At 40.4% G+C, this 25277-nt stretch overlaps 1 protein-coding gene across 8 annotated transcripts in view; it reads left to right on the forward strand.

Moving 5' to 3' along the window:
• Positions 1–25277, forward strand: part of LOC125770599 (myb-like protein Q) — an 81232-nt gene that overhangs the window by 738 nt on the left and 55217 nt on the right. For 6 of the 8 annotated variants that reach the window (XM_049440372.1, XM_049440379.1, XM_049440378.1 and 3 more), the window contains exons 2-4: positions 1610–2364; positions 16622–17270; positions 17339–17503. In XM_049440372.1, coding sequence (XP_049296329.1) covers positions 17040–17270; positions 17339–17503 — 396 coding nt within the window. In that variant the 5' untranslated portion in view covers positions 1610–2364; positions 16622–17039. Of the gene's footprint in view, positions 1–1609; positions 2365–14535; positions 15081–16621; positions 17271–17338; positions 17504–25277 lie in introns of those variants that run through there. The other 2 variants (XM_049440377.1, XM_049440376.1) reach the window with 2 other exon arrangements.

The following is a 25277-nucleotide window of genomic DNA, read 5'->3' on the forward strand; positions in this document are numbered from 1 at the left end:
AAAAATGATACCACGCAAACAAAAAGGGGTTGCAACAGCTAACCATGACAATGCGCTAGAAGTGATGATAGGCCATGAAATTTTGTGCACGATTGTACGACAAAAACAGGTTGAACTAAAGAAGAAAAAAAAGCAAAAAACAGCGAACAATAATACGTCTTCCAATTTTAGCGAGAAGATGTGCTAAAAAGGAATTCTTCATAAGGCAAAATAAACAAAACAAAAACACAAATGCACTTTACATGATGCATCATTGACAGATGGAAACGGAAGGGAAAAAAAAACAACGTGCGAAAACAGACACACACACACACAAACAAAAGCAACACTGCACAACGGTCTGGTCGGGGTCAACGAAAGGACGAACGAATAACGCGAATGCCGCGAAATAAAGAATCATCGGATGACAACGAATAGCGCGGCGCCCCAACGGTTCGCGATACATACTGAAGGGGAAGAAAAGACGGTGGTGAATACTCGCAAATTGTGCGTGTTTGATAGTGAAACACGAGTTTTTGGGATGGACGGGGAAACCGGAAAAAGACCACCGGGAAGAAGGGAACCAGAATTCTTCTGTCCGAAAAATCAACCAATTCAAAGAGAACAAATTCTCGAACAGACGAATGAAGATAGAACAAAGAGAATTTTTGACGTGATTTTTTTGGGGGAGGGATGAAATCGAATACCGAAGGGGTACGGGGAAGCGGATAACAGCGCGTGCCGGAAGAGAACGAGAAGATCTCCAAAAAACGGATGAAATGCACTCAGGAAAAAAGGTTTTTAGTACTGGTGTTGGAGAAAATTTAAATATTCGATGTTCGAATTCGGACGAGTGAAACACGGTGGGGTTGGGAGTAGATCTCATCATATGACGTTTAAAAACGTAGTAGTAGGCTGTATACACGTCAAGTGAAGAACGCATTCGGGAACAACCGAAAAATAGCTCCAACCAAAAAAACATAAAACAAGCTCCAACCAGACGGTCATATGGTGTGAATTGTGAATTGGGACCAGCGCCCTTAGGGTGTCAGATAACGCACCGACAGTGACGACCAATTGTTGCACCTACAACCGATTGATGAAGGAGATGTTAATGATCGCACAGAAAAACCCGAAATCATCGCAAATGTGCGTTGCAAAGTGATTTCAATTCGAAATATTCACCTTGAAGCAGACTTGATTCCATTCCAAGGCGGTGGCGGCACCTAACGCACTGAAAATCGTCTGTTTCTGTATGTGTGTATAGGTGTTGGTGTGTAACACACACACACGGTGTGTTGTTTTTATCCGCTTTTAAGGCCAAATGGAAATGATTATTGTGTTTTCGTCCGTCCGTCCGTCCGTTGTTGGTTGGCGAACGAAGTGAATAAACGTGACGAAGAAGAAGGGGAGAGAAAAACGAGTTAAGGGGAAAAAGGGTGACGGCGCTAAGTAGGGCAGCAGTGTGTGTTTGTGCGCGAACCTATCGTCCCATTTCCGTCTCCAATTTCCACCCCCCGTTCCCCCGCTAACCTGTGCGTGTTATCATCCGGTACCATTTATTACACATTTCCCTTTCTTTCTCACGGCTCTATCTATCTTACTCATCTTTCATATCTCTTCTCTATAGGTACGTGCGCGGTTTTCCATTGTGGCAGTGTACAAAAGCGATAGGGGTTCGGGGTGGGGGTGCTTTGCTTGATGTTGTGTGCGCGTGCTACTTAGATGGCGAAGCGAGGAAAAAACATCGCGACCGTGTTGCGCACGCGCGTCTCTCGCTGAGTGGTATATGCGCGCTCGCAATGTGTGAGTGAGTGAGTGAGAGGGGTGAGCAACAGATCATCATAACTGGCGCGAAAAACGGTGTTGTGACGTAACACGTGGTGTGTGCAATAATCAAATGCTTTTGATGCTGTGCCATTGCACATAGTGTGTGCGAGAGAAAGAGAAAGAGAGAGAGAGAGGAAGGAGAAGATAGTGTTTGTGTCTAATTGTGTGTGTATGTTTCGTTTGCAAATGTGTGTTTTGTGGGCAAGACACATTTTGCCCGGTGCAGCAAATGCACAATAAATTGCGTGCGTGTCGTGTATCATCGCGTTTTTATCAGTGTGTATGTGGGTTTGTGTGTGTGTTTACATGTGTGTAATTTGAAGGGAGCTGTGATCGTGGAATTTAACCAACACAACTTAACAATGTTACCCGATTGCCATATGATTTGTTGATTAGAACGGGTGGCTGCTGTGTGTGATAGAAGGGCCGGGAGTTGGTGGGAAGAGTTTTGCATTTGCAAACAAAGCGAATGTGCCGTAAACCTCGCGAGGGTGAGGGGTGTACACTGTTTTATGGTAGTAAACACGGTGGAAAAGGAAGCATACAACTATTAAGGTGAGTAGAAGCAAAGTGTAAGCATATGGGAAACATCATTATACTTTATGTGCCTTTAAAAAACAAAAACAAAAGCGTAGTATTATCCACAATTTAGCAATATTTTTATTTTTTTATTATAAAATATTATGAAAGTTTAAATTATTTGTACAATATATAATTTGTACTGTATAACTTAGGAACGGCTCGGTGGTGCATGTGATAAACGGCGCCCGTCCACACGGCAGGACCGGGTTCAAATCCCATCCGGACCGTCCCCCCGTAGCAAGGACTGACTATCCGGCTACGTGGTAAAAATAAGTCTAGTAAGCCAGAAATGGCCGGCGTGACCTGTTGTAAGGTCGTTAAAAGCCAAGAAAAAAAACGTATAATTGGTCAAAATAATTGGTAAACTAAGGCAGCGCGCTGTGAACAGCCAAACAAACCAGACAAACACGACACTTTTCGAAAGGTGCTCTGCCAATTGTCGTGCAGAACTGTCACTCCATCGACAATTTCAATGCCTAGTACTGTCGCTAAGCAATCTTTTCTCGTTTAGTTCCAATTTCGGTCAGTTTATGTATGCTAAAAATCTGAAATTCTTTGTTTCACAATAACTGTTACCAAAGCAATCCAGCACACAACCGCTTCTGTGAAATTTGACAACAAGCTATAGAAAGTTTCAAGGTGTGACACAGACATGCAAGACAAAATCAAACTGTTTTGTTCTATGTCGTGTTTGTCTGGTTTGTTCTATGCAGGTTGACAGAGCACCTCCATATGATTGCTTGGGTTTGTTCTTGTGGTTTCGTCTGGTTTGTCTTGTTCGAGAAGTGACAGCGCGCTGCCTAAGTCACTATAGCATTATAGACCAGGGTTTCCCTAGTCAGGAATCTGTTCAATAGAATTTTGTGACAATAAATTTTCAATGGTAATAGCCTGTTGCTGTAATTAGTTTCCACAAAGGCTTAAGCTTTCTTAGTAAGAAAGCTAAAAAGCAAAGGATTCTCTCTCATAACATTCCCACGTGACATCAAACATTTGCACCTTATACTAAATTTGGACGTTTGACTAATTTTTGTATTTTTTTTATTTGTAGAAATTTTTGGAGAAAAAAAACACATTCCAAAACGTATTCTAATACACAGTTCAGGCAGTACTCAGTCGTATACTACTTTTTTCAAAATTTTTGTATGGGATTTGACAGATAAAGTCGGACGACGATTTTGGGCGTACGACCAAATCAAAATAATTTTATTCTGTCAGATGGTCGTGTACGACGTCTTCCGTCAAGTTGAACTCCCTTGTATAAACGCAAAATTGCCCGATATTAATGTGAACAAATTATTTCAATATTGTTTTAACTGCCAAATAAAAAAAAAGTTGTACGAACAAATAGGATGAGCAATGACACCGAAGGGTTTGGTCGTTCGGTCGTTGGTCGATGAAGATCTCCAACGCTACCTTGCTTGGACATACCAAAAAAAGGATATTTCGGGGGCAATATTATGATCATCTCCCATTGATTTACTGGCATTCACAAGATTTAGGCAGAAGATTTAGAATCACCACCCCATTGTTGGTGACTTAGCCAATAGCCTTCATCCTCTTTAAGGCATTCATCAGCTTTCAATGGAATGAGGATAAATTCTATTTTATCTAAATCGCTTTCATTTGCTTGATTCATATTAGTGTAATGTGTTTTTTGGGAAACCCTGTAAACAATAGAACAGACAAAACACAAACAACGAACCAAAGCGATAGAAAACTAAATTAAATGCTAGCTTTAAAGAGGATGAAATTAATTTCACTACAAAACTGCACACTTTGTGTGGAATATTCAACGGATGGTAAAACCATTGGGGCTGTTGATGTGTTTGTGTGTTTGTGTATATATTTGTGTATACATAGTGCAACACAACTGAATGTGAAGTGGAAGATTGCTTTTCTCGATCACTCGACGAGCTCGCATTAGTGGGGTGGCTGGGGCTCGAAATAAGACAAGTGTGCGCCTGGTTTTGCCTTGTGTACCGCGGCATCGAATAAAAGCGGCGCTTTAAGTGTGTGAGCGAGTGAGGGAGAGAATGAGACGGAACGCAGAAAAAGCAGAACGACCTCTGTGAAAGAAGGGTGGCTTTTTCCAAGGATTTTGGGGGGGGGGGGGGTGGTAAAAAGGAAAACGAAAAACGCAGCAGAAAAGCTTACGCGGCGACGGAGCAGACCGAAGGAAAGCAGCAAAACAAGCTAAAAATCGATATTTTATGGGCAAACGGGCAAAAAGGAAACGGTTTTTGCTGTGAAATACCTCCCAAGGCAAGGGCAAGAGAATTTCCGAAGGTTGCTCCACAAAGCACCCCCAGCGGGGGGGGGGGGGGGGGGGGGATGATGGGGGAGAAGAGGATCTATGGAAGAAAAGCAACACAAAAACGGTAAAGGACTGGCTGGTGAATTTTCATTTCCATTTGCCTGTTGTTGTCGTCGGTTATCGTGCCGGCGACGAACGGTTTTTGTGGGGAGATGGCACAAGGGTGGCTCCTCCGGGCCTCTTATGTGTGTGTGTGTGTGCGGGACTGTTTTGCTGTACATACCAACTCACGTTTGCTGTGGTTCCCCCCGGAACACCCAGAGCTTCATCGTTCGTTCGTTCGTACGGTAGATAAAACGGCAAAGCAACAAACAAAACAAAAGCCAACACCGAAAAGAGCCAATGGAAACGGTCACAAAACCCTGCGTGGGCGAAAACCCAACAGCAGCAGCAGCCGCTGCAGACAAGGTTCCCGGGGCACTGGGGGGGGGGGGTGAACATCAGAAAAAGATACGAAAACAGAAAATATAGAACGAATGGCCAGGAAAAGATGGAGCACTGATGAATTGGTGCAAGACACGGGAGGGTTTATGTGTGGGTTGTTAAAATACGTACATACTTGTTTTATTTCGTTTTTTTACTGTTTTCCTGCAACGAAGAAAAGCTTGGAAAATGTCGTAGAATGGAGATTGGCAAAAAAATAGGGACCGTCAGAAACATGAAGCAAAACCGGGAGAAAGAGAGGAATAGAAAGGAAAAAAACACACATAAAAAATAGCTAGTTTTGTGAAGCTCTCGAAACCAGCAAATGCGCTTTTACTCACTTTTATCGCAATGTACACAATAGCGATATTCTTCGTATAGTCGTAAAAGGGGAACTAAAGGAAAACCAGCAATAAAGGGGTAGGGTGTAGCAAGGGGAATAGAAAGGGGTGGAAAGGAAGCAAAAGCGAATATAGCAAACGACAGCATCACACAGCAAACACACATTCCAAAAAGGGAAGAGAGAAGGCGAAAAGGCGTTTCGCGCAAGGTTCGCGCGCTCCACCGCTCCGCCAGCTCCCTTTGGTTAGCGCGCGTGCTGGTGATTGCGTCAAACGCAACAAAACGGAAAAACAACGGTGCCGATGCATATTTGTTTGTATGTATGTGTATGTTTGTGTGTGTGGGGTAGGAAGCAGGAACAACCGGTTGGGCAGAAAGACGGACAGAGCAACAAAAGCGAGATGAGCCGTAAAAAGTAGTGCGAACGACGAGGGGGAGGGATCTGTGTGTGGTGGGGCAAAGAACACTAGAAGGCGAAAGCAATGCCTAGTGAGAGCGAAAATAGCAAATGTGTGTGTTTTTTTTTGCTATGTGGTGGAAGAAGCAGGTTGGAATGGATGTGAGGAAATTGTGAGGAAATGAGGAAAAAGTAGAACGATAAAATACTACACTACGTTGCAAAGTTTTGTCTACAGTAGTATTGCTTTTTTTGTAAAAAAGAATTTTAATCTAAAATATCAATTTCCAACACTTTACTAGAAGGTTTGCTTTTTTGTGATGAAAAATAATTTCATCAACGTTACAATTAAATTTTTAAATATTTATGTTGTTGCTCTACGCGATCTCTAAACTTAAGATTGCTCAAAAGTGAATAATCAGTTCTTCTTACTACCGCAATTCAATTGCAATTTTAATTCAGATCTGTGTTGTTGTCCCGAAGTCATAGAATACAGACCAATTTCATTTGTGTTAAACAAATTAAATAAAAATAATTTCATTTCCAAATTATTCCAAATTAACAAGGATTGACTATTCGGCTACTTGGGAAAAATAAGGTTAGTAAGCCAGAAATGGCTGGCGAAACCTTAAAGGTCGTTAAGCCAAGAAGAGAGAGAGAAAGAGAGTGAGAGAGAGAGAGAGAGAACTTCTCTGAGGAATGTCGATTTAATAAATGCCGGAAGGAGCTTTTACAGCAGCGAGTTGTGTTATTAGTTTACAAAGTTTTCGATATTGTAAAAAATATCCAATACATCTTTATTGGATCCATTAGCACATGTTCTATCTTTAGTAGCTGGGATATTTGAAAAAAAAAAATATTCACAATTTACATATAAGAATCTTTTATTAATTACTTCAAGAACGAACTGAAATGGAATTGCTCTAGATAAAGTTAATATGACGCGTTATCTAAAGCTGTTAAATAATTTTTAGAATTAGACAAACGAACTGTAATGAACTGAAGAAAAAAAACAGCTAGAAACAGCTTAAAATTCTCGATGATTCTCACAGAAGGTTTTAACTTAATATCCAAACAAATGATTCTTTAAGCACGGTTGACTTATTGAAGTAACGATGTTTTTCTTCTACAGTTAAACGAATGTTTCAATAAATACATGCTTTTAATGTATGAATTAAGTATGTAATAATACATCAGTTGTAATTCTTCAAATAAACACATTTTCATCACATCATCGTGACAAAACTTGGAACTCACTGTACACTGTTTCAGAAGCAAACCATCACCGCCCCCGCCGTGAAACATGTGCTTTGTGTTGCCACCGATGGAAACGTGCCTGGCCTGTTCTTGGTGGTGCGGACTTTCTTAAGCAACCCAAAAAGAAAACAGGAAGACGGCAAATGTGTGTACCTTCCGCTTTGAGGGTGCGCTGCACATCCAGCGGCGCACTGTCCGCTACCGGTGACGCCACCCCGTGTGGAAAGCTTCATGTTCTTCACCCTTGTGGAAGAAATAACGTTCTTGGGCCCTATCTTTACCCATACGTTCTGTGTCGCTGGTTTGAGGCTGTGGGTGCGGGTGTGTGTATGTATGGTTAGAACGTGGGCTTAGACCCGTAGAAGATGGAAAAGCAACATTAGGATATACACATTTTCCACACAGATCCTCACTCCAAGACATCCCTCCTTTCCTTTTTCACCCAGTCACCCAAAATTGCGTTCTTTTCCTCAATTTCGTCTTTTTCTTCCCATTTTTTCGTCATTCCATTCCATAAGCTCTCGAGCGCGATTTCTCGCATTTCCTGTCACATCCGACGACGGCTTTTTTCCCCCCATTCCGTTCCCATTTTATTCCCACCGGAAGGGGCGATATTCATGAACAGCGGCAATGAGAGAAGTGAAGAAAATTGTAAGAAAATCCTTCGTTCGGCTTTTCCATTCTTGAAAGCAGAAATTTGCTTTTCCTTTACCATTTTGTCGTATTCTCGCTGTTCGATCGATCTTCACGCTTGTTCCATCCTTTTCTATGGTTTGTCTCTGCTTTTCTTTCTTACCTTGTTCTGCTCCACGCTCCGTTGCATGCCGCCAGGACCCCAGTTCTGTATACTTATAAGCGCACAATTTTCATCCCAATCGCGTTCGTGCAACATTCCTTGGGTTTCCAAATTGCAGCTCCACCAAACCTTCCACTCAACCCCCCCCCCCCCCCCCCCCCCCTCCCCCTTTTTCCTCTTAGTAGTCCCTTTTTAGATGCCACTGTTTACTTCGCTTTCTGCTCCGAACGACTTTCTTCCTTCGCACTACTTACTTTTCCTGCGGCCTTTTCCCTCTCATCGTGTTTGCTATATATGGTTCCCTTCACGTTGTTTGCCCGCGAAAATGCATGTATGTGTGTATTGTTTGTGTGTGTGTGTGAATGTAGCTGAGCGTATGTGGGGTGGTATATTGGAGGATCTCCCCAGCTCACCCACCTTATAAAACCTCCCTTATTTGACCGGTTCTACGAATTCACCACCCACTCGGTTTCTTTGTTTGTTCTTTCGTTTGTTTCTCTCGCTCTCTCTCTCTTTTCGCCATCTTAACACACTCGTCAGCCCTTCGGAATGTTCCTATTTCCCTCTATCTTTTTCTTCTTCACCCATCGTTCTCTGTCTCTTTGTTGTCATTTCATTTTGATTTCTTTTGGTGATGTTTTTTTCTTTCTTCTTTTTTTTAACATCTAGCTCGAACTGTTTTCCTGCGGTCGTAGCGTTTTTTTACAACATTCCCTCCCCCCCCCCTTTTAATCTATTTCATGCGCTTCTTTTATTTTTATATATTTTCCTGCTCATTGTTTTGTTGTTGTTGTTGTTGTTTTTTTTCTCTCTTCTTTTTAAATCAACAACTAGCCCTTTTTTGTTGTTGGTTGGTTGGTGTGGTTTGCTACTCGCGGGACCGTTTTGGCCCAAATAACTGCAAACACAGCTGGTAGTAAAAATAAACGCGTTTTAAATGCGCATTAGTTTGCGTTTGTGGTTTGTTCAAGCCCTCATATGCACTTCGTTTATTATGGTTATTATTAAAATAAAAAAAAAAAACAAGTTACGTTTGATGTTGGTTGGCAAAATCAATCATTTTTCATTTACGAGGTACAGTTTATTCAGACAAACATGTTTAATTATGGTACCAATTACTATCTGGAAGCTTGAAAAAAAACATAGGAAAGATAAAAATCACGAAAGATGCTTTAAAGCTATTTGTCTGTACAATAGATTTAAAATTTTGTACTAATAATAAGGAAAAATAATTCAAGCCACGATCCAGCAGTTGTACACATGTCGCCTCTGATTAAGTTCTTGTCCTTTGGTGAAAATAAATTTAATTTATTGCTTATGTGCATTCATTTCTGAACTCTTTGAAGTAGATGATTTTCTGTTAAATGTATAATTCTTCCTAATCTTGTTTGAAATTAAATCTTCCACTGTGTACACCTTTTCACTACTGACAAGTCGTTAAGTTGCTGAAAAGCTTCACAGCACGGTGTGTAAGTTAAGGAAAGATTGCAGAAGAAACTTGAAAAAGTTGAATAAAATAATAAACGTAACCATAAAAATACATAAAAGCATTGATAAAAAAAATGCATTTAAAAAGAATAATAAAGATAGAAAACAACCACAAAAAAGAACATTTTCCTTTGTTTTACCGTTTGTTTAATGGAAGGGTTTGCAAACATGCTCTCACAATTACAATGCAACCAAAAAAGGCACAACAGGACGAGAGCTTTTGGTTGGGAGAAAGGGACATAGTAAAGGGAGTGAATGGAAAAAGGCAAAAGTAATTTTAAGTAACATGTCTTTTACAAACAAAGCCTCTTTGTTGTTTGTTACATGAACAAGCCTTTTAGAAGACATACACCCCTCCTGATCTCTTTCTTTCTCTCTCTTACTTTCATCTTAACACTACTACCATAAAGGTAGTAGAAATATAGTATACTAAACGTTCCAAATACACAAACCCCCCAAAAATACACAAAGCAACACCACTTGTGGAAGAAACATGGCAAAACAAATAAAAAAAAATGCGTGCATGGTGTATAGAAGAAAGATAAAATATCGAAGATTTTTCCCCGCATCGACACATTGTATTGAATTGGAACTATGAGAAATTGTGGGGCCCCCGGCGGTGTAGTGAATGCAGTACGGGAGACGCACGTTGCGCTGTCCAAGTGTTTAGACAGAGCTTGGAATATTTGTTCCAATCTGTATTATGTTCCACGAAACCAGCGACCATGCAACCGACACTCTTTGGACCCGTACTGCACCTCTCCCCATCCCTCCCACCACCCCTTTTTCTTCCGGGGGGTGTCCACCCCTCAGTGCCCCGTAAACTTTGCCGTACTAGGCCCTTCGCATATCGCGTTTCATCTTCCCTTTCTGTGGGTGATCCTCGATCTTGTGTATGTGTGTGTGTGTTTTGTTGCGGTGCTGTTTCCGACAGTCCTCGAAAAGTCCGCTGTTTTACTAGAACCACCTCAAATCCTCGCCTAGACCAAAACCGCCCACCACCCCCCTTTACGCGGACTCCCTTTTCTCATTTGAAGCGCCCATTCCAAACATCTCGCCGGCCTATTTCTCTCGCTATCTCTCTCTCTCTCTCTCTTTTTCTCTTTTGCTTTCCTATTCATGCTCGTTTTGGCAACACACCGTTATCCGTTTTTCATCGTTTTGTTTTTGTTGTAACTATACCTTTTGCTGGGTTAGAAGTTGTGGAAGCTTGAAGAAGGATGCAGAAACTAGAGGATTGGCCAACTTAGTCGGTATATGATTGTATGTGAATGCGTATGGTGGTCTCACCCTTCCCTTCTTTCTTCTCTACACCATTCTCTTCATCAACTGCAAGCTCATTCCCTCTCTCTCTCTCTCTTTCTCTTTCTATTTCTATTTCTCTCCCTTCTCGACCCTTTTTCCACCCCATACTTGCAGCAGTTTGTTTTGTACGAGTAGACAAGCGCAAGGTGACAAAAGAAAGGGTAAAAAGTTGGGAAAATGGTTTGCGAAGGTGGGAACTGCTCTTGGAAGATGTGGCCGATGGGAAAAGCCAGGGGTTTTGGGGGGCGTTCTATTTTGCACCGCGTCTCCTATTGCTGTACCGTTCACTCGCACACACTATTCACGCAATGGTTGGACCAACTCATACACACACACACACTAGAAGGGGGATAGAGAATGGGGGGATCTGCACACCCAGGTCTCGGCAAAAAGGATCTCGTGGCTGAGAGTTGTTTAAAAACCGACTGAAAGCGTTGAAAAACAGTCGCCGTGTGTCGTTGGTGCAAAAGTGCAAAGAAATGACGCTTGGCGCTGTGTTTCTGTGTCGCTATGTGTGTGTGTGTATGGGGCTAAACAAGGAAAATTATGCGGAAGGTGAGGGAAAGGGGGTTTTGGGGGCTGGGGAGGGGCTATTTGTCGTCCCAGGAAAAGGCAACCGCACGGGGGATGGAAAAGAGAAGCTAGAGAGACTAGAAAATTTCGGTTTTTCTCCGGGCCGCTGGCCGCTGCACAACAGTGTTCCACCGAAGGTTGCATGGTGTAGGCCATGCTGCGTTGTTTCCTCCAAAAATTTTCAAACAGACGAAAATCCTTCCCGTTCTGCTGTGTGCCATTTCCTTTGTTCTATGATTTTGCTTATGCTCTTTCCCTTTCTCGCCGTTTCGTTTTGCTTACTTGGTCGCATGCACATGAATCTACCACCTTGTGTGTGTGTGTCGTTGTGCGTGCCATGGTGTGGCGGAATGTTTCTAATGTTCACTTTGCATATAACGCCGTATAACGATTGCAGTACGGAGTATAGCGCGTCGCAAGTGAAGTTTTCCGAACGAAGAGTTATTTGCAATTGCAAAAAGGCCATATGCACATGACTGCTGCTTCCCCGGACATTCTTCCTTCCACGATGTACTGGTTTTCCTAGTGTGGCCTTACATATGGCAAATATTTAACGAAATGTGCCAAAAGATGAAAATTATGATATTAAACACAATGAATGAGTCAATATCTATTATTGCATAGATAGGTTCATATTCTAAGTTTTGTTTTTATTTGGATTTTTTTTGTATTAAATTTTCCTTTCGTTGCAATTGGATGGAAGTTTTAAACAACTTTTCCGTGCAGCAAAAAAGAAATGTTCGATCGTTTTTCCATGCATCTGTTTTCTTGCTCAGACAGAAAAGGTAAAAGGCAGCAAACATTCCTTCGAAGTAAAAGGCGGGTGGTCTATGATGGGGGCTCGCCAGTTTTTGTATTAGTCTTGACGTTTGGAAGCTAAAAAGCTTTCAATAGAATCCTTTTTCATCCAACAATAGTCAGAAAACTGGTTAAAAGGTAAAAACGGAAGAATGGAAATCTTCATTCATTCGTTGATGGGTAATGAATTCTTTAAGCTTTTAGTGCTATTTCACAAGTTATACTGTAGAGTTTAAATTTTTGCTATTAATTTTAGTTTTATACGATTGAGTATCTTTACAAAAATAGTTTTCGTCGAGTCTGACCAAAAATATAAATTAAAATGTATTTTATACTTAATACAGTCTTTAAAGAACTTTTTTTCACATTGTATCACTACTCGGACATAAAAATAATCTCATTGCAAACATAATATTCGATGTCGATTTAAAAACTGTTGAAAAAATATGCTTTGAAATCGAAATATTCATCGATTATTCTAAAAAATAATTTGTTGTAAATTCTTTAAAAGATATCTTCCTTTCCCATGCTGTTTTCATGGAAATTCTTCAAGAAATTGCTCGACTTAGGTGGTATAGCATTATAGCAAATAAGATAGAACTCCTTCAGGATGATATTGAACAACATTCGATTAACTTAACCCACAAAGACTGACTTTTCGGCTAAGTATTTTTAACATCCATCGAAGGCTTTGACCTCCAAATGATCGATTCTACTCTTCTCCAAGCTATCGTTTAAAAGCACTAAGTGAAGGCAATTTTTCATTCGTATCTCATGTATTAATTATATCGTATCGCGTTGAGAAAAGAAAGAAAGAATAATTTAAATGTTTCTTACACTCTCCATTCGTAGGGCCAAACAACGCCCCCCTCTCCGATGATGTAGGGTGGCTCTACGAACGGTAACCTACTTTTAAAGCAAACGCTCAAAATGCGTGGCCTAGTGTGAGAAAAACAAAGCAACACACAGCGCACACACACAAAAAAAACAACGCAAAACAAAAAACAACATCATCGGCGGTTTGCTGCTTGATGGAAGGAATTCAGAAAAAAAACAACAAATCACCATTTAAGACGTGATAGTCTAACGAAGTTAGTAGGGAAGCAAAAAAACAGGCAAACAAACGGCTAGAATCATTAAGTTATGGGTTAAAACCAAGGTCTCGAAAAACGACGGTGAGAGAGAGAGAGAGAGGGAGCAGAAAAAGGGCACGAAACATACACGGTTGGGGCAAGCAACCACAGCCTACTTAGGAGAAAAATAGAAAAATCAAAAGTGTAAGCAAAACGCTATGTCGCGCTAGAAAATCACTGCGTGCATGATGAACACACACGCACTCAAACATAGCGTATCGGAGTAGAAAGAGAGAAAGAGATAACAGTATTCACACACATAGAAATTAGTATCTTGTCGCTCCCCCCGGGGGTGGGCTATGCTTCGCGACGTTTACCGGAATCGGGAGGGGGTTGGAATATATTATCAGTTTTGTTTTTATTCGCATGTTTATTTATTCGCTTCTGTTCTCGGAGCGCGCACACGTTGCCCGTGTGATGAGTTTGTATGTGTGTTGATGTATTTTTCCCTACTCTTTGGTTTTATTATTACACCCCTTACCGGACAACCTCGCTCGTTCTCTGTGTGCGTGTGTAAGCATCTGTTTTGCATCGCTTTTGAGACGTGAAATTGTTTGTTGTTTTTCTTTTCATTAATTTGTTGTTCTTTTTTTTGGTGGTAGTTTATAGATTCTATTCCACCACTTATCGAGCGAGATCTTTCTTTTTTTCCTTCTTTTTTTGTACTATTTTGTATGTATTTTTAATATTTTTGGTAATTGTTTTGTTTTGTGTAATTTCTATTATTTCTTTATTTTTTTGTATTCAACCACTCCAAATTTCGTAGTATATGTGAGTAAATGAAATGGAAGAACATAAAAGGGATGAGTTTTGTTGTTGTTATTGCTTCAAAAAACATCGCAACACTCATGCATGGCTCTAACAAGTGTGGAAGAGAGAAAAAATATCGTTACCGCGAATAAAAGAGTGCTCGCGATGAAACGCGGTGGTCACTCATCGCTATACCGTCACTCACCGCTGTGAGAAAGAGAGAAAATGTGTGTGTTAAAAATAGCGAAAATAAATGCGCTTTTTGTGGGAGCATTTTCTTTTAAAGGAGAGCGAGAGAGAGAGAGAGTGAGAAAGAGTGTAATTTTCCTTCCACGCAGGTCTACATATGCGATGAGAATAGAACAAAATAAAAAAGTAATGTTATTTTAAAAAACAAACCAGTTATACTAAAACACACACACACACATGTACAGAAATTCGATGAGCATGGCATAAAATGTACAGACACACACATACACACACCGTACGGCGAACGGTGGTTAAAAATAAAGAGCGAAAAAAACATGCTGTTTTTCGGCCTCGTGGCCAAACCCCTGTTGCCCGCTCACTCGCTCACCGGTGCCGGCATTTGGTTGTCCTGCTTTTACGCGCATTTCTAGCGTGTTCATCCCTTCCGTTTTGTGACGAGTTCGCGCTTTGGCGGAAGCAAATGCCGCGACGTTTTATAGACTGTTTTCTGTTCGTGTGGGTGCGCCTGTGTTGTGTTGTTTATGAGCGAAGGAAAATGATTGTCCGTTCAAAAGTGTAGGGTGGTTGTTGCTGCTGGGGGGTGGGTTGGTGGGTGGAAAAGAAGCAGGGAAATTGTTTGCCAATGGAATGTTGGGTGTGGGTGTTGCGCTGTGTGTTCTATATTTTGTGTGTTTCCGCGAAGACACGCGGTCGGTTTGTGAGGAACTTTGGTGGCAATGGAAAGGAGAAGTACGTACAAGAGAGATAGAGAGAGAGAAAAAAGACGATAGCAGTGAAAGATACAAAATAATGTGCAATCTTAGTAAATGGATGAAAGTAGGAAAATGGGAAAAATCGTTCATTTAAAAGCAGCCCAAACAGCAGCAGCTGCAATGGTGAAAAACGCTGGTGGGAAAAGACGTAAGGCGTTTAAATTTATCCCGTGCATTGGTGCTATACTGTAACTTGTTTTGTCATTTGCTTAAAGAATGATTTTAAAATGTTCTTCAATATTATTATAAGTTTTACAATTTTATTTCTAATTGCATTGTAATGCCCATTTAATAAATAAAGAATAATTATTTAATTACATATTTTAATATGAAGTTATAGAACATATTTTCAAATTGATTCCGATTTTATCAAAAAATATTTTTAAAAAATGTATGTAAGAAGTGAGTACAATTTCACTTTTTCGGCAACATTTTTCAGTAGTATTTTCCAGATTTCACCAAAAAGAATTTTCACCGACACAGGTGTTTGTGTTTGTACTGTGAAATCTTATGCGGTACAGGTTGCCGTTGCAGGAGGCCCGTTCAACTGAAGTGGCTCAAGTAAAATAAATATTTATTAATGATAAGTGTTGTGTGCATAAAAAAACAGTTGATAAGAGAAGGAACTATTATGAAATGAACTTTTATAGAGTAAAATAGTTGAAGGGTAAAATGTGTAAAATTTTTATGTAAACTTTTACATATTTCTTCTATGGACGAAAACACTCGAGAATCGAAAATTAAATAATATAACAAATATTTTGTTACAAAAAGTTATTGACCTTTTATTTATATTACCCACTGTAAAGTAAAATTTTTTCCAGCTTCATAATTTAACATCTTTCCATTCGTATATAACTATCATTAGTGGGTAGCCTTTTCTTGTGCCCATCTAATTGTATAGGAAGGTTTGTTCTGCTTCGTGTTTAATTTTGTACTACTATTTTTGCATCGTCCCATTGTGGTATTATCAGCTCGATGCCACACCGGTTTGCGTAGGGGGTTTAGGGTTTGGTCCGTTTGCTTGAGGTATTTAGAATACAAACATACTGCTCTGGTAATGCTCTACTGTACCCCGGGTTGTGTCGTTACTAATTCCAGTGGCATATAGTAATAGTATACCTTCATGGAACACCGTCTGAACCGTTTGTTTGCCTTGGCACCTTCGAACGCACCACCGTGTATGTGTACACACATTGGCAAGGTAAAGATACCGCGCGCTGTTGCCCACCCCAAAAAGGAACCGTCCGGCACTGAAGTGTATGTTTCTACACGGGCTACTATTTCATTTGCTATTTATCTATTCGATGACGTACTAGAACGCGAAGATGGAAACACGATAGGAATGCAGACGATGGCAAGTAATATGTTGTGAAATGATGTGCAAATTGAAAGGGCTGGTGGGTTTTCCCGTCTGTTCTTACCATTTCATATGTTGTTTTTCTTACTTATTTGTAATAGCAAAAAAATTTACTTTAATTTCTGTAACTGCCTACAATCACAACGCGAACGATTTGCATATTCGTCGTTTGTGTTAAAGTAAGGTTATATTTAAAATACTTGAAGTGTATCAAATTCTGCCCCCGTGGGTAAAAACTCGAGGTTGAAACTTTTAACATTACCCTTTTTATATCATTTGGCAAATAGCAGAAACTAATGAGCAATATCTGTTTCATCTTCTATTTCCAGCACCAAGGCCATAATACCACTGTTCACCGCGCACACGACGGTGCACGCTGGAAACTAGATAGTCAATCGAAGCCATTCAATCCATGTAAACCAACAATCAGTTTAGTCAAATCGTAGTCAAAACCAAAAATAACCAATACAAAGTAAAACATAATAGTCAGTCTGAAAGACATTTATAGCAAAGGAAGAAAAGAAAATTGCATAGCAAGCATAGAACAAAACGGAGATATAAGTAAAACAAAAAAGAAAAAGCCACGGCGGAATAAAACAAAACCAACAAACAAAAGAAGCAACCCCCTTTTTTGCAATTGACACCAAAAGAATAGAAGCGCAAAGTAAGAGCAACACGTTTAGAGGAATAAGCTAAAGGAAAAGCACGAAATCAAAAAAAAAAACAAACAAACAAACAAACGAAACAATGGATACCAAAGCAGCATCAGCGGGACCCGCTCCGACGCATTTACCCTCGTCCACATATCCGGCGACGTCACCGTACTCGAAGGGTGCCCGGTCGTCGCATCAGTATTTTAGTCTAAGATGGAACAACTACCAATCCAACATGACATCCGTGTTTCACGAGCTGCTCGAGTCACAGTCCTTCGTCGATGTAACGCTAGCCTGTGAATACAATTCACTGAAGGCGCACAAGGTAATGGCCGAACGTTTGCTGTCCTGCGACTGGTGTTTCTACTAACTTAATCACATCCCATTCAACAGGTGGTGCTGTCGGCGTGTTCGGCATATTTTCAAAAAATTCTCCTTGACAACCCGTGCAAGCATCCGACCATTATACTGCCGGCCGATATCTGCTTTTCCGATCTGCAGTTCATCATCGAGTTTGTCTACCGTGGCGAAATTGATGTATCCGAGGCAGAACTACAGGTACGTGTCTATGTGATTTCTTTTTGTTGAATTATATCGTTTTTTTTTTATCACCGATAACAAGCGAAAATTAGGGTTCGTATAGCTTGCCCGTTTTTAATACCGGCAGTATAATGTTTGGTTCTATTCCACGTAGGACTGAGCTGTTTAATTATGCCTAAACTCTACCGATATTTGATTGTCTGGTTGAATCATTGGAATTGGAAATTGAGCTAACTAAGATCTCATTGAACGCTTCTACCCTTCAACCCATAATAAAGGGAAGATCGTTTAAGCAAATTGTATACAGCGAGCTTTTCATTATTATAACCAGGATCTCGAAATCAGTCAACCGATTTCCAACCCTTCCGAGAGAAACTTTTCAAAATTCTATTTCTGATAATTCTTATGTAAAATGTAGACCGAACAATCAACCCTCCCTACCTCGACAACGTATGCTCTGCTAGTGATGAGTAACGATCAGCCGCAGAACTTTGCTGCTCACTCTAGGGTTTGAAACCCTACAAATGTGGAGGCTTATACATTCCGCTCAAACAGTCGCTGCTGTGTAAAGTGAAAGCTCAGCTTAAACTTTTGAACAGCAAGCTATCACTAGGTGGCGCTAGTGTTGATGTGCAACCGATGCTTACGACGCATTCATCGATAAATGTGTCTCGGGAAAATGAAAGTGGGAAAATGAGGTGAATATGAGCCTTCGGCTTGAAAGCGCTGCATGCATTCTGGAGTGCATCGTATTATAGTGCATTCAACAATCAAAATCAACGGATTGTTGATTAAACGGTAGCATGTACAAAAAAAGACGTTCTATGTATGAATTTTTGACACAACAAAAAGTCACAGTAAATCGAATCATCGGCTGTTTAGCTCTGTCAATATTGTTTAAAACGTATTTATTACAACCATTTGATCGAATAATTTAGATGAACATGAGCATTTATATGTGTATTTAGCTTGGACTTCATATGTGGACGATGATATAAACACATAAATGATCAGGATCGTGTAATTGCCGCAGGACGGAATGTTATACGTTTAACAAGGGAAGTTACAATAACTCTTGAATTTTGAATTCTTGTAATCTAAGGACACGGATACGTCATTATAAATACCCATTACAAGCACATGAGTAGCTTTATAATGATAAGCTTAGAAGAAAGATTTTTAATAAGTACACCAGGATCTCGAAATCAGTTTCCCGATTTCCAATCCTTCCGAGAGAAAATAGTAAAAGATAATTACGTTTAACCTTCTGATTGAGTAACGGTGGAGGAAACAATCGACCCTCCCTATTACAACGTCGTATGCTCTGCTAGTGATGGATAACGAACGGCCACACAACTTACTGCTCACTGTACGCTGAAACGCTACGAATGTGACCGTTTAAGCAATAATTGCAAAGAAAGCTCCTCGCACAATCTAAAGCTCAGATACCAAAATTGTCACTAGAGGGCGTTAGTGTCGTTGCGTTGAATGATGCTTTGGCATTCATTGCGTTCATCGACAAATGTGTCTAGGATTAAATGCGGAAAAGCGTGGTGAAATTAATAATCACCTCTAAAGGAAGCTTAAACCGAAAAGTAGCGCATTACAGATATTAGTTAGATATTAGTTAATTTAATTATAAAAATATATTGTTTTGGTACTTCAAATAATTATAAATTAAACTAATCACATTGAGTTTTGTTTGTAACCTGAGAATGGAAACAAGAGCTCTTTCCCTTTGTACATGTTGGAAGGTACACAATGGTCCCCAATCATTGTCATATTCAAATAAATTAGCAAATGATAAAAAAAGAATTTAAATACCAACAATCGCATACAGAAAAGCTACTGCTGAAATCGAAAGCATTTGCCCCTTTTTTGCTTCTTTTTTTACTACAATCGTCCCTGTTCAATCGGATTGTCAGTGTTCTAAGGTTCCTTTTTTGTTCTCGCACTTCCTCTTTGTAGCGGCATGGTATTGTTGTGTGTGTGGTTGTGTTGTGTGTGTACAATAAACGATTGAGCTGTTTGCTCGTGCTCGTTTCCATGTTTTTTTGTTTGTTTTTCTTCTGTCCTTTTTCTTCGGTTTCTACTTTTACATCTTTTTTTACATTACTTTTTTTCTATTTGTTTTTCTCTCTATTTCTCTCATTGTTGTTTGGTATGATCTAGAATTTGTAAAGCTTTTTTGTATAAAAAAATGTTAATTTTAACATATTTTAATACTCATTTTCAAACCCCTTTCACTAAAGCTTGTAATTAAAAAACCATTTTTGCACTTTGCGGAAGTTGATCGATAAATGTTAGGCTGTTCGCTCGCTTGCTCTGCAAGAAGCTGTGCCTCTTTTAGAAGCCTTCTTACTAACTAATGTCCCACGTCCGGCAGACCGGTGTCATTGACATCGACAAAGAACCAACGGCGCAGTAAAAGAAAACTAACACCTCATCACAAGCGACCGTCATCGTCAAACGCGGTCGAGTGTGCAAATGAGCATGTGTCCAATCCGCGACCACTTCTGCTAGCTTACCCACCCCACACGGCCACGCGGCTACACTAGCGAGACGAATCGCAAACACATATCAAACAGCCGTTGCGAACGGAGAGTGTAACAGAAAAAAAGGTGCAAAAGAGTGCGAACAGCTTAACTTCTGCACGCGTAAACATAGACGTGAAATCCGCAATTTTATCGTGCCGGAAAGCAAATATTTTTCTCCATGTCCAGCACACGGTGAAGATGGGTTCGTAGCTTCACCCTTTAGCATTGAACACACAGCTAGTCGTGTTTGTGTGCGTGTGTGTGGGCTTAGTCGTAGAGAGAACGCTGCGAGAATCCGAAAGTGCGTTTGATACGGCCCAGAGCAGATGTTCCTCTCTATCGGTGTTGTTGAGGTTAAGGTTTTGCTCCATATCATCCGCTCGAATTACGCAAAAGCAACCAAATATGCAGCAGCAGTAAACAGGGAAGGATGGGAAAAGTGTTGCACTCTTCTGTGTTCTGTTTTGCTACCATCGATCGTTAGTTAACAATGTTGCGCCCGTTTCTTTCCGTACCTCTTCACAGAACAAATCACCTGAAGTGTTTGTGGTGGCTGACATTGAAATGTGGAGTACCACCCGCGGCAGCAGCAGCAGCAAGTAGGCATCTTTATTTACTACATGGCAGAGCTTTCGAAAAAGCTCCAAAGCTTTAAGTGGGCGACATTTTTAGATGCGGAATTTTGTTCCATTTTGTTTTGTACCTGTGTTCATCGCATTTGTGCACTTGTTTCGGTTTCTGTTACAAAACGTGTCGGTCTGCTAAGGGGGTGTGGTATACTCTAGCGATTGGAAAATGAGATTTTTTTTATTTAAAGTTTTGTATAAAAGGGACATGGAAAACAATATTTACTCTACTATTTTATGGATACAAAAAATATGTTTTTAAACTATATTCTTAAATTTTAAATAAATTTTCTTTCTTTGTTTTGAAAGGTAAAAAATTTAAAAAAAAATTAAGATTTGGGAAAATTAAGCTTGGGTTTTCGGGTTTACTTTGGGAAAACAATTTTCTTGAAAATCAAGTAAAGTTTGCGACAAGGTAGACACTCAAAGTAATTAAAAAATATATAGTTTTGTACACATTTTTTTTTTTGTAACTTGTAAAGTGTACTACCCCCTTAATTCGATGCTGTTCGATATATTCAACACTTTGAAGAGCTGATGCTTACGGGCCCCCCGGTCTTTCTACACAACACTAATCACCCCAGATGTGTGCAAATTTTTTAACTAACATAGTAAAACAAAACAAAAATGCGTGGGGAATAAAGCACAGTACATACCAGGAAGCCATCCACATCCACATAATAAGCACCCCCCTTCCCCAGGGTTGGTATTGTGGGGGAATCACACAAAATCAGTATCCAATGCCACCGCTTTCAGTATACCAATTGGTGCCGGTATTTATTGCCACCGGCAGTGTCCGTTTGTTGCTGTGTGTTTTGCTTCACTTCACTTTAGAAGTTTTCTCTCTTTCTCACTTAAATGTGTTTGTATGCGCCGGTACAGTGGTGTGTGGTTAACAATTGTAAGTGTGTTTTGCAAATGCAATCGTTTCCATTGTTGTGTGTGTAAGCTTTTTTTTAAGCTTTGATCAAATATTTTGATATTACCGGCTTCTGCAATCTGTTTTATCCTTCTTCTGTTTGTTATGTTTTTCGCGATGTTTTTTCTTATCTGTTTTATTTCCTTTCTTTACCGGTTTCTTCTTTTGTGATTCGTTATTTGATGACGTAAAAATCTATTGGTTTTGTCAGTAACTGTTTGTATGTGTGTTTTTTTGTGCCCCACGTACTCTCACGCCATCGTTTTCGTATCGTTTGTGTGTGTGTGTGTTATGTGGAGAGATTTTTAAAAATGTGGAGATCACCACTAACCTTCCTAGCAGAGCAGCATTGACATCCCATTCATGGATTCCTTCATCTGTCCGCTCGTCGTACACATCATCGTTGCCGAAATGGGGAAAATGGCTTAACAGCGGGGAGAAAAAAACCCCCCCTAGCGATACGGGGTTGTACGAGAGAAAGAGATACGTAGAGAAGTGATAAAAAAGTCGAGCGCAAACTCCTTGTCTGCATGTGGCTTTGGTAATTTTTTTTTGTTCATTCTTTCTTCTGTTTGGTTTTTGTGGTGCTTTCGAACCTCGGTCCAATCCAGCAGCCGGTGCATCATCATCATCATCATCATCGTCATTGTTCGGTCGACCACGTTCCCGTAGGAAGGAAAGAGAAACAATACCGCACCATTTTGCTGCTTGTGGTGCGTGTATGTGTGTGTATGTGTGTGGGAAAGAGAACGGAACAGCATCGGCCGTGGACGCTGTGTGTGCGTTTTAAATGGTTTCGAGATCGATCATTCGACGCTGTGCGAAAAAGTTTCGTTCTTCATTCATTTTGCACCAGTGCTCGTGAGTTTGTGGTCTGTGCGGACACACACGTCTCTTCTGCAAAAGGCTCGAACATTTTGCTCGAATACCAGTGGTGTAGTAGTCGAATTTGGTCGAACCGGCTCCAAAGCAAAGCACGAACCCGTCATCCTTTCTTTCCCCAAAAAAAAAAGAATAATAAAAAGCCAGCCAATATACATAGTGCGAGCATTTTTGTTTGTATACGTTAGCGGAGTTTTGTGTCAATCGGTTACGCTGCTCACTATTGAACAGTAGCGGGTGTGATAATATTTTTTCTTATTGGAAAAATAATGTTTCTTACTGTTAGTGTGTAAAGATTTATTGTGAATTTTAAGAATTTTTATTTTTTCTTACTAGACTTCAAACGCTCTTATGCGTACTGGCGATGTTTTCTGTATAACATTCATGCAAACGTCTTAAGATATGATATTTCCACAAAAAAAACCCAATTTTTGTTTGATAGTTTTGTTTGGAAATTCAATTGCTTTCCTTTAAATTCTTCTTATATTTTTATTATTTTCTTTTCATTTTCTAGTAGAAGACGATCTGTTCTTAACCCTCAAATTAAAACGAGAGATTCAATAAATCATACTTTGTACCTTGCACTTGTAATGTTTTTACATCTCTCTTTGTCTCTCTCTCTCTCGCTGTTCAATGTAATTATTCCAATATTTGCAATCTAACTATCGGAGATCAACCAGTCCACCAGTCTTTGCCAAAAACCGCTTGAAGCTTTGAAATATATCGCCTTCTAATCGTGCTACCGGCACATCGTAAAACGTCAAGTGGCAAACAGCAACAACAAAAAAATAGCACCCGAAACGACACACGACACGTCGAATTGTGCGACTCGCGTAACTTCAGCCGGGGACTGTGAAAGTGGACCATTTATCCCTGAAGTGTTTACTGTGACGGTGGTACGCCCGTGTTTCGCGTAAACTACCACTACGTGGCCACTGCAAGCGCTTTCCTGCAGAAAAGGTTTACGGTGTGATTCGATTGCAAATTTAATTCGCGCTCACCAACCATATCGATGGGTTCTCAAAGTGATCAGTTGTGTTAAATTCATCCACCACCAAAAACAAGGGGGTAAAAAGGTAGACCGGCACTGAACTGCCTCGTGCAAAACAGTCCTCCATAATAAACTGAACATTATCTTGATTGTGTTTGTACGGACAAACTCCTTCGCAGCCAGGTAAATATACTTACTTTCGTTGTGCTACTAGTAGAAATTATTAAAAATTCTTCAATAAAACAATGATCTGTATTTTGCACACAATTACAAGCAGTTATGGGCAAAACGTCAAAGATGGCCCCCTTTTTCATGCCCCGATCGCACTGTCACGAAACAAATTCAAAATGGCGATCGCACCGCACCGTAATGCTGGTAGAACGCGATCATCGTTGGAGGGCAGAACTACATGTTACGGGGCCAAGAAAACCTAAACTTCATGGGCTTACGAGGTTTGGTTTTTTTTGGAAGTTATCGGACATTGTGTTGCTAGTGTGTGCGTGTAATGATGGTGGTGGTTCATTTGTGGTCCAGAAGAAGGAAGCTGCCGTGTACTCGTGGTCATGCCCACATTAAGCTTTACGTTTTTTGGTAGTTTTTGGACTGATCGTGTTAATTCTTGATGGATAGATGGCAGAACGGACAGAATTAGCCGGGGGACCAAGGTGATTTTTTGTTGTTGTTGAGTCTAATACACCTGTCACGGATAAGATCTAAATTTAGATTACATTTGAAGCCTTTATTGAAGATCGAGATTTAAATTTAATCGACGAGAAAGAATTTATTTATGAAAAATTGTTAATATATCTTTCAAAAACTCGAATCTTCTTATAAATTTACTTTGAAAATATTTTTGTGAACATTTTTTTTAAACTCATGATCTCCCATTGTCCGCTCTTGAGCTGATGAAACGGTATCCTTGGGATATTGGACAGGTAGCAGTGCTGCAGGTTACGAAAAGCTGTTACAGACCAGTTTTCAGCTAAACCTTCCTGAAAGGGCTTGCTCAGCTTAGTGAAGGTTTGTATCGCAGGTATCCAGGTAGCAAACGGATCACAGCGATGATCCTTAGCAAACCTGATGACCTGATGACGTTACTGCCGCAATAGGAAGAAAAGATCATTTTTAATGTCGGGTCGAAACACTTTCCACTATGTGGTGTGTGGTGCGATATTTTGGGGGAAAACAATTTTAACACCAAACTGTTTGTGATCATCAAAAGTACCTTTATGTGTGTGTTTGTGTTGGTTTGAAGGGTCTCCCAATTTCCGCAAACGAATTGAACTGAAACAAGGCTTATTTTCTCCGTGTCTACAGTGTACAATCATGTCATTGGCTCAGACGATGATGATGATGACGGTGAAGACGACGGTGTGTGTTTTGTGCAGGTTGTGATCACACACATACAGAGCGTGCATCACCGAGGGTGTACGCACTCGTAAATCTGCACGATCGCTTCCACTGAGACCCTTGAGGGCACAATTCTTCGAAGGGCACAAGTGTAATTGCAACTTGTGAGTTCGCCTTCATCCGTGAGGCTGTTCTTGGTTTTGTTCTTCCAAGTTTGACTTTTCTCAAACGGCGGACATCTGGACGACTCCTCCTTGGGGTGGGGGAAACTTTTCGCCCCCAAAGAGCGCCGAACGCGGCGAAACGCGAAGGTTTGCCTGTCTGTGAAGAAAGCGGCACCCATCCCAAGACCGGCGACAGAAGAAGATGATTGGTGGTGGTATGGTCCGTGGTAACTACCGTGGTTGACTGGTTATTGCAGTCGAAACCGGCCGGCACCTGGGAACCGAGTACGGGTAGTTGTGTCTAGGTGTCTTGATGCTTGATT

This window comes from Anopheles funestus, chromosome 3RL (assembly GCF_943734845.2).
Source record: "Anopheles funestus chromosome 3RL, idAnoFuneDA-416_04, whole genome shotgun sequence".
Lineage (NCBI taxonomy): Eukaryota > Metazoa > Arthropoda > Insecta > Diptera > Culicidae > Anopheles > Anopheles funestus.